At 37.5% G+C, this 10,000-nt stretch overlaps 1 protein-coding gene across 2 annotated transcripts in view; it reads right to left on the bottom strand.

The window, feature by feature from the left end:
* Positions 1–5,638: 5,638 nt before the first annotated feature.
* gpr18 (G protein-coupled receptor 18) overlaps positions 5,639–10,000 on the bottom strand; it is a 6,338-nt gene continuing 1,976 nt past the window's right edge. For both annotated transcript variants that reach the window (XM_015387678.1, XM_015387679.1), the window contains one exon: positions 5,639–8,217. In XM_015387678.1, the coding sequence (XP_015243164.1) occupies positions 7,197–8,216 (1,020 nt within the window). In that variant the 5' untranslated portion in view covers position 8,217 and the 3' untranslated portion in view covers positions 5,639–7,196. The remainder of the gene's footprint in view (positions 8,218–10,000) is intronic.

Genomic DNA, 10,000 nt, shown 5'->3' with positions numbered 1-10,000 from the left:
TCGAGAAAAAAAACCAAACAATTCCACAGTTTTTTACAAACCTAAGTTACAAGCTTTACATTTTTGATCTGAAAATAATATGAAACTTTGCACCTGTTCCCTGTCACTTAAATTACATGTTTTACTTTGAGTTGGTTTATTACAGTCCGATAAAATGCATGAGTTTCTATCTGGAATGATGAAAATTGGAAAAAGTTAATGTGGTTTGAACACTTTTTCAAGGTCTTGTATTTAGACACTCTTTAGCTGTTGATCATCACCAAAATCACCTTGATTATAATCAGCAGAGATGGCAAAAGTACTCACTTTCCGTACTTGAGTAAAAGTACAGATACTTGTGTTAAAAAATACTCTGGTAAAAGTGGAAGTACTGATTAAACTTCTTTACTCAAGTAAAAGTAACAAAGTACAGGCTTGTAAATTTACTTAAAGTATAAAAGTAAAAGTAGAAACCACTTTTTTCATGCCGTTGCCTACATTTTAAATGGATGTCTGCCAATAGGACTAGATCTCCGTTGTGTTCATTTTCAATCATCTCGTCGTCCATGCTACTATGCTAACGCCACCGCCCACCAAATGCAATGATTTGCCGCGAATGAATACCGCAGAATCTGTCGATTCATCTTGTAGTGGTGCGTCAAATGCAACGTAGATTCCCATCCAATTAGATTGAATTTGGTATTGATGACGTGAAAAATAATAATGGTAACTCCATTGAAATGATTCAAAACTAAAGTAACGAGCCAGTTTTTTAAAATGTAAGGAGTAGAAAGTACAGATATTTGTGTAAAAATGTAAGGAGTAGAAGTAAAAAGTCGCCATAAAAATAAGTAGTAAAGTAAAGTAAAAATATCAGAAAAATCTACTTGAGTACAGTAACGGAGTATTTGTACTTCGTTACTTCCCATCTCTGATAATCAGTTAGTTAAAACTGAACCCCATCATATTTTTAATATAAAAAAGTCAGATTTTCAGATGATGGCTCCTTAAATTGAGAGCAATTCCCCGTTAAACCCTGGTCCTATACATTTAACAATAGTTGCATGGTGCTTCACAGTTCTTGCGTTTGTACTTTTTTTCTTTTGGAGAGGCCATGAATTCCTTCAAACATGCTTTTAGGACTAACTTAAAGTGCCACTGATAGATCTATCTAATAGACAGATCTATCTATCTGTCTGAAGTTGAAAAAGTTGAACGCCTTTTATTGTCATTGTACACAGTACAATGAGATTTGGAGAGCAGCTCTGTAAAGTGAAAACATAAATAACAGATAAAATACATTAGTGCAAGTCTGAATGTAGATTGAGTATGGTGACAGCTTTGGGGAAGAGGCTATCCCTGAGTCTGTTTGTTCTGGTCCGTATTGACCTGAAGCGCATGGCTGAGGGAAACAGGTTGAAGAGATGGAAGCCGGGGTGGGTGGTATCCCTCAGGATGTTTCTCGCCCTGCTGAGACAACCAGAGTTGTAGATGGCAGTCAAAGAGGGCAGCCGATAATTTTATGTGCAGTGTTTGTCACCCTCTGCAGTCGCTTCTTTTCGGCCTCCGTGCAGCTGGAGTACCACACTGTCCCAGCGTAGGTCAATGATGGTGGAGCGATAGAAGGTCACCAGCAGCTGAGTTTTTAGTTGTTCCTTCCTGAGCACTCTCAGGAAGTGTAGCCGCTGCTGGGCCTTCTTGACCAAAGCTGTGGTGTTGGCCGATCAGGAGAGGTCTGCAGAGATGTGGATGCCGCGGAATTTGAAGGACTCCCCTCATTCTACACATCCACTATTGATGTACAGGGAGGCAGGTGCAGCTTTCTTCCGTCTGAAGTTCAGAATGAGTTCCTTAGTCTTGTTGATGTTTAGTACCAGGTTGTTTGATCCACACCACTCGCCAAGTTTCAGGACCTCATCTCTGTAGGCCACCTCGTTTCCCGCTGTAATCAGCCCCACCACCATTGTGTCAATGAAAAAATTCATTGACACAAAAAATTCATTGACACAAAAAATTGAAGTGGAAGAACATTCTACAGCCTGATTCAACTCTGATATAGCATCCTTAACGTCCCTGGGTATGCTGCTGATAAGGTGGTGGGTGGTCTCAATGATGAAGCATCCACCAACTCTTCCACAGTTTGTAATGCAATGTGACATTGGTGGATGAATTGAGACATGATGTCCCTGAATGAATTAATGTCTGGAGGAATGGGCAGGCCGGTCCGTAGCTTCAATGCCGTCATCTTTGCTGAACTGCTGACACACTCCATTCACATGAGGTCTAGCATTGTCCTGCATTAGGAGGAACACAGGGCCAAGCATATGGTCTCACAAGGAGCCTTTTGATCTCATCTCAATACGCAATGACAGTCATGCTACCCTGTGGCCAGCACATGGAGGGCTGTACACCCCTCCAAAGAAATGACACCATTACTGACCCACTGCCAAACCGGTCATACTAAAGGATAATGCGGGTAGCAGTACACTCTTCACGGTGTCTTCAGACTCTGTCATGTCTGTCACATGCCCTCAGTGTGAACCTTTCATCTGTGAAGAAAACGGGATGCCACTAGTGAATTTGCCTATCCTGGTGTTCTCTGGCAAAAGCCAAGCATCCTGCATGATGTCTTACTCATAGCCCAACATCTTGCAAAAGCCAAGGTTCCTGCATGATGTTAAACCCCCAACAGTGGATGTCAGGGCCCTCATACCATCCTCTAGGAGTCGGTTTCAAGTGGAGGACAAAGTACTCAAGAGTAGTACTTGAGGAAGAGAATTTATATTTATAGTGGAATCTTATTCAAGGACAAGTAAAAGTATTGTCAATAATCTACTCAGGTATTGAGTACTGAAGACTCACTTTTTAAAATACTTAAGTATTCAAAAGTACATGTATTTTAAAGTACTTAAGTATTCAAAAGTACAAATTAGATTTTCTAATATTGTTTTTTTGAGTATTTAATGTACTCAAAAAAAGTATTTATGTAAAGAAATCAAGTAAATGTACTTACTTTTCACCACTGTCGGTTTCTAACCGTTGCAGACAAATGCACATTTTTGGCCTGCTGAATGGGATTTTGTAGGGCTGTGGCAGTGCTTTTCCTATTCCTTCTTGCACAAAGATGGAGGTAGCGATCTAACTACTGGGTTTTTGCACTCCTATGGCCTCCTTCTCATCTCCTGGTGTACTGGCCTGTCTCCTTATTGCCCTGAACTGAAGTTTTATTGAGCAATAGTTAGAGGCAATCACTGCAATCAGTTTTTTTTTTCTAATGCTTAGGAAATTTGTAAGATTTCTGCCCCTGCTGACGGGTATGTTGGTTACATACTTCATGAACAAGGTACATTGATTTGTCTGGGACAGTTTGTTTTTAAGAATTTTTTTTTGATGATGATGATGATGATGATGATGATGATGATGATGATGATGATGATGATGATGATGATGATGATGATGATGCAATTAAATCAATATTTTATTTGATCAAATTTTCATTTAGTAAATTTTCATTTAAAATTGATACATTTAGTTGTTAAACTGAATGAAACTGAAATCCCTTACAATTGATTTCATGACTATGGTGCGCATTAATCAGCTGTTAAGCCCACTCTTGTACTCCATTTCCACTCTGCCCTGTAGCAACAGCACCCTGGGTAACTCCCAGTAGCCAGACAGAGTGGAGATTTTCCTCATGGACACAGATGAGAGGAAAAAGCCCTGAAAACTATGCCATCACAGTTTCTCTTAGAGATAAACATCTGTCATTAGTAAGTAAGACAGCCATCAGTGATCTCAACATGACGGTAGAAGGTACTTTACACATGCTAAAATTGTTCTGTATTTATTTTTACTGGATGTCATGCTTTAACTTAGGTGTGAACTATTCCATGTTTAGTTAGTAGATACAGTTATCACCTAGCTCTAATCAGAACTTCCAATGGGGGTCGTCATGTTGTGATTCAGGTTTGGCTGTCTAACCAATGAGAGAGCTGGTTACATCCGAGGAGAAACTGCGTTGGTAAAACTTGTTTTTCTGTGTCCTTAGAGACCAAAAGTGTCATGGAAATGCTGAATAAAGAGGGTAAAGTAAAAAGAAAATGCAACTGCTAAAAGGTTTTTAAATGCAAGATAAAAAATATAATTGAAATGGAAAATTAATTAGGTTATATATAGGTATATATGAATTGGAAGTTTTTAGATCTCTGTGACAGACAGGCGAACTGTCCAGTGTGTTCCCGCCTTTCGCCCATAAACTGTTAGTGGTAGGCACCAACCTCATTGTGACCCTGATGGATGGATGGATGGATGGATGGATGGATGGATGGATGGATGGATGGATGGATGGATGGATGGATGGATGGATGGATAGATGGATGGATGGTTTTTAAACCTCTGTTGGGATATATAAGATTTAATATATTCAATTTACAATTCCACTTTAATTATTTAATCTAAAATGTGCAACACATTTAAAACTGTGTTTCTAATTTATTATTTTAATGTCTCATTTTAAATGGTTATATTGCTTTTTTAGTGACTCTCCTTGTCATCATAGTTTTGTGTATTTGTGTGAGCATTATTTATGTATTTGCGTTTGATTTACACCCCTCAGCCACATATGTTCCCCAATTGAATGTTGTGAGATAAATAACCAGAGCATTATTGGTGATATCATCCTCATTGAAACTTTACTAAATAGTTTAAAAGAACAATAATCAAAAAAATACATGGACATTTCCTAATTTGAAGAGATTGATAAACAATTCACAAAATAATATTTGATAATACTTGTAGATTGCAAAGTAAAAATTTTCTCTATTCTAAAAATCAACCGGTCTGTTCTGTCATCGCAGAGGGAGAAAATAAATTAGACCAAATTCACACATATTTATCAGTATAAACCACTGTCTTATTACAACAAATGCCTAAAAGAGATAGTTGTTCTGTAAAGTTATTATCAGTAATAGCTTCTTTGGGTTTGACAGAAAGATTGAAGTGAGTTAATAAAAAGCAAAAATAATGTTCAGGGCCATGGAAGGTTAACAGCAAGTCACAGGACCGCCTTTTTTGAGGTACATACAACTTATACTTAAAAAATGTTAAACCCATACACTAAAATACTTAATTATTCACATGTTGACATTTTATAACCACTAGTGTAGCTTGTTCTTCCTGACTAGCTGTTAGCCTCCCCTACTACTTCCAGGAGTTATTTACTGTTCTACAAGCTAAGTGCTTCATGGCAGCTGTCTATTACAGGTTAGAAAAAGGTACAGAGAAAAATGTTCACACAGCTTCATTTAAAAACACAGGATACCATCCCTTTAATAACAAAAAAAGAGCAAATATGTAATAGAAAGAACATATTCTGTCAATAGAAACACATGGGTACAAGGGGAGGTAAAAAATAACCTGGAGCCATTATTTGTTCTGTTTGAAGTTCTTTTATGCCGTTCAGATTAGTGTTTACCATTTAACAGATTTTGGGAAATTACAATTTTCTGGATTTTTGTGATTTATTATTTTCTATATTTTATTTTTTTTGTTGGGTGTTTTTTTTATATATATCTTTCTTTTCTATCTCTTTTAATAGTAAAGCATTGTTTTGGATGTGTGGTCTTTCTTTTTTTTTTTTTTTATCCAGTACCGTTTTCTGAAATCAATTTATTATAAGGTAATTTATTGGCAGAAAGTGAGAAACGGTCAAAGCAAGAAATAATATGTTTTCAGACCAGTAATCGAAAGGGAACTGATTTGAATTTCCATCTCATTTTCTAAAACAATAGAATACTTACAAGTTTTGAATACCATATTCACTAAGAGTTCCTTATAATACCGTAAGTAAATAAGGCATCAGTCATTTAGTAGGATTACGTGGGCTTTTGTTATAACTAAGAATTTGTAAATTTAGAAAATGAGTATTAGTCTCTTTTTATTCCAACAGTTTACTCCAAAATATGTTCAACTAGATATTTCTTTTTAACATATTTTGGGAAGATCAACGTAGATTAACTCTTTAAATTTCTGATGTAGATTTCAATATATCTTAGTATTTATAAATGTTCCCTTTGTACTTCTTTAAGCCTCCTCTAATGCTCCAGGGTTTGGATTTGACTTAATTACTTTTTGTTTAGAAAGACATATAGAATAAAATGGGTGTTTTACCTGGTACAGAAACCTGAAACGTCCCTGAGCTGAAAAAGGTTTTCTGTTTAAAGGTTAAGGTTGCAGTAAATCTTGTAAATAGCCTCTCTGACATCTCTCGAGCATGTTACTGTAAATGCACTCCAAGCAACTAAATCATTTAACACCTAATCAATACTTTTCACATTGCACCATAAACACGCTTTAGTCAGATTCCTGGTTGAGGAAGCTGTTATGACTGTGGTTAACTGTAAAAATAAGGTTCACTTTTACTTTTATGAATATGAGTATAAGAAATATTTTAATCAAAGTACCAGAGATAAGATTATTTGGATCTCAACTTTGGTAAAGTTTTTAAAAGCTCTGTATGTGTGGAGCTTTGACAAGCCTACAGAGTCTAAGCTGTGCCATGCTGCCATCACCTGGTCGATTCATTTAAAGCAACCTTTGAAACAACCTTTACTGTCAGTTTTAGCAGAAATTGCATCCTGTCTGAAGTGGTCGGTCCTAAACTCAACAAACATGAAATGGCAGAAGTCAAACACATGTGGTGTATTTGAAAAGCAGAAGGATGACATCATGCATCACTCATGGCTAGATTTGCTCACTCCGCCCTCACAGAGCTAAGTTGCTGAAGAGAAATGACCTTTTAAATGTGGTGCAGCAACCAAACATCAACCTTTAACAACCCACACTTTCTTCCTATGGAGCATCTAAGACCCCTTTATTCTTCTTTGTTAAGGTTTCGATGCTTGTGCTGAATTACTTCATGTTCTGTTTTAAAACACTTATATTTGAACCTGCACGCATCACACCTGAGCCGCAGAAGCTTTCTATATCAGAGAAGAAAAATAAAAGGAACGGCAAAACAACTCAAGTCTCATGGGTGAGTCAATCAGCTCTGAACACAGATGTTTTCGCCACAACAGCAGCACTCCCATACTGTGAGTGTAAATTGCACTTGGAAAATTAATTGCAGTTTCTTGATCCTTCAGGTAATTATACATGAACAGTACACAGTGATGCATTCAGCGTGCATATTCTTGGAACAGTATCTGTGCCATGAAGTTTCATATCATTGCGCTGGTTAGGTTGCTCAGCGACCTGACACTTCCTGTGTGTGTGTGCCGGCTTTTTCGCCTGACGCTACGCAGGTAGTTCCTGTACAAAACCACACTGATCACCCTGTCCTGAAACTGCTTTGAGACAATGTAATACAAGATGATGTCCAAGACTGTGCTTAGATTCATCAGGAAAGTGGTGAAGACGGCCCATGTGTTGAACCCGCCGTCATGGCCGTTCCCCAGCAGGCGAAGCACCAAACAGATATGGAAAGGCACGAAGCACACCAGCACCTGCACGATGAGCGTGATGATGATCCGTATGGACTTTTCCTTCACTTTTGGTTTAAGTTTAGAGGTGCGTCCGTGAATTAGATTGTCCACAATGACTATATAGCAGCCAATCATGATACATATGGGGACCAGAAAGAAGAAAATGAGTCTGACGAAGTTGACAGCGTTCTCACGGCGCATGTAAATGATGTCTTGCATCTTGATGCAAGTAGTGTAGTTGGAGATCTGATCAGGATCTTCCTGAGAGAATAGCAGTGGTACGCTGCTGCCTAAAGTCATGACCCACACCCCCAAACTGCCCACTACAGCTTTTGGGACATTTCTCAGCTCCTTGCCATGCTTGGGCTGAACAATGGCCATGTAGCGGTCAGTACTGATCAGAGCCAACAACCACAGAGCCATGCACGGGTAAAAGATGGTTAGAGCTGCTGTTATCCTGCAGAACATGTCTCCAAAGGGCCAATAGTCTTGATGGAGGTAAACCATCCTGAAGGGCAGGAGCAGAATGTAGGTGAGATCCACGAGGGCAACATTTATCATGTAGATGGTGACTGAGTTTCTCTTCTTGGTGGTCAAGGCAAACACCCACAAGGCGGTGAGGTTAACAATGACTCCTATGACGAAGACAAAGCTGTAAAAGACCACGCCGGCAATGCGGTACTCAGTGGGGCCCTGCTCCGCCTTCCCAGCCATAGAATTTATGGACATGTTGGAAAAGTTTAGATCCAAATGCATGCTGAAAAAAATAAAAAGCAAGGGGTGAATGTCCATTCTTATCAAAGATAACTTTTTACATTTACAATTTTAGCCAACCAGCTTCTTAAAAGCAAACCATCTCTTTAGCATTTTTTTTCAGCATTTTTAAGTCCATTTCTGCAGGTAAAAAGAACAAAGGTTGCATCTTATGAGAAGTGTATCTAAATTCATAATTTAACTTATAAGTAAAATGGATATAGATATGTCAGCAATATATTTAACAAATTTACCTTAATAGGTTGTGGGAATTTATCAGCAACGGTGAAAAGCAAATATTTAAATGATGTTATCCAAACATAAATACTCTTAAAATTTTTCCAATTGAAAATTATTTGATTTGAAACAGCTAATATCAGTGGTATAAAGCACTATGGTGGCACATCTCAAGGGTCAGAGCTGAAAATGTTAAAGTATGTTGCTTTTTTCTGTGCCAATCATCATCAGTTCTAATATACTGGCGACTGTATCAATCCACCTGGCCGGTTGAGAGCTGTCAGTCTGCTCTAAATCTACCAACAGCTCTTTGGAAATTATCCCAGGAGACTCATTATAAGCTGGCAGGGATGGATCAGCTGATGAGGCGGATTAATACAGTTGACAACATCCACAGACATAAAATTGTATGGTACAAAGGTCCTTTTTAAATTGAGAAAACAGTGAAAAACTTATCAGATGCCTTCTACCTCTTTCATAGAGCTTTTTTAGCTAAGTTTTTTTTTCATTTTGAATTGTTTCTTAAATATCTAAGATGAGCAAATCTCTCATCATCGTTTTAATCACACTTCCAGTGGACGAATTCTTCAGTTCCCCGAAAAGACAAGAAATGTTGACCTTTTTTTATAAGCACTTTTTTTATAGTCTCAATATTATTCATTCAAACACAAACCAATCTTAATCAAAAGAATTAAGTTTGGTTGAAACTTTGGGAATTACAATGAAACCTTTTTAGGTAATTGTGTACAAAACTTTCAGAATTGTAACAAAATATTTGAAAAATAAAAAAGGTTATGTCTAAAAAAAAACATTATTAAATGTCAGAAAGCTTTGGTTTGGATTCTATAACTTTCAGTTTTGATGCTTCCTCTTTTTAGTTGTACATAAAGTGTTTCGAGCGCTGGGAATATGAACATCCTGGATGGGATAACGAAGAACCATGTAAGACGTGTCCTCTTTGGTTAGTACTGACTAATGCCAAACTATAATTTAAGCCACACTAGAAGGAAAAGGTAATCAGTAAAATAGTTGTGGAAGAATCAATAAACTATAACTACTTTAGTCAAGTTGAGGAGCTTTTATTTCCCTACCTACAGGCCTTGTTAACACTTATCCATTCCCAAAGTGGGGGGGAAAAGCAATCAGTGCACAAAAAACATTTAGAGATGTAGCAACTTCATTAACACTGAGAACCCTTTTTCCTCAAGCAAAAAATATACTTAAAAAAAAAAAAAAAAACACGCATAGAACATACGAATTCTCTTTAACCAAACCTTCTTTTACATGGAACTATGCTGTGGTTTGGTTTTTTACAGATGAATTGAAACTTATGCAAATAATCAACACTGAGTTCTATACCTAAAATAGGAGAAGGACAGTTAACTTCTCATATGGTAAAACGCTTCTTAGTTTCAACCTTTAATGCACCATTTTTAGAGCTTTTTTGGTTAGTAAAGTCCATCTATACTGGAATATCTAGGTAGGTAGGTAGGTAGGTAGGTAGGTAGGTAGGTAGGTAGGTAGGTAGGTAGGTAGGTAGGTAGGTAGGT

Source organism: Cyprinodon variegatus, unplaced genomic scaffold (genome assembly GCF_000732505.1).
Source record: "Cyprinodon variegatus isolate N-32 unplaced genomic scaffold, C_variegatus-1.0 Scaffold401, whole genome shotgun sequence".
NCBI classification, from domain to species: Eukaryota; Metazoa; Chordata; class Actinopteri; order Cyprinodontiformes; family Cyprinodontidae; genus Cyprinodon; species Cyprinodon variegatus.
This window is presented reverse-complemented; position numbering and strand designations above follow the sequence as displayed.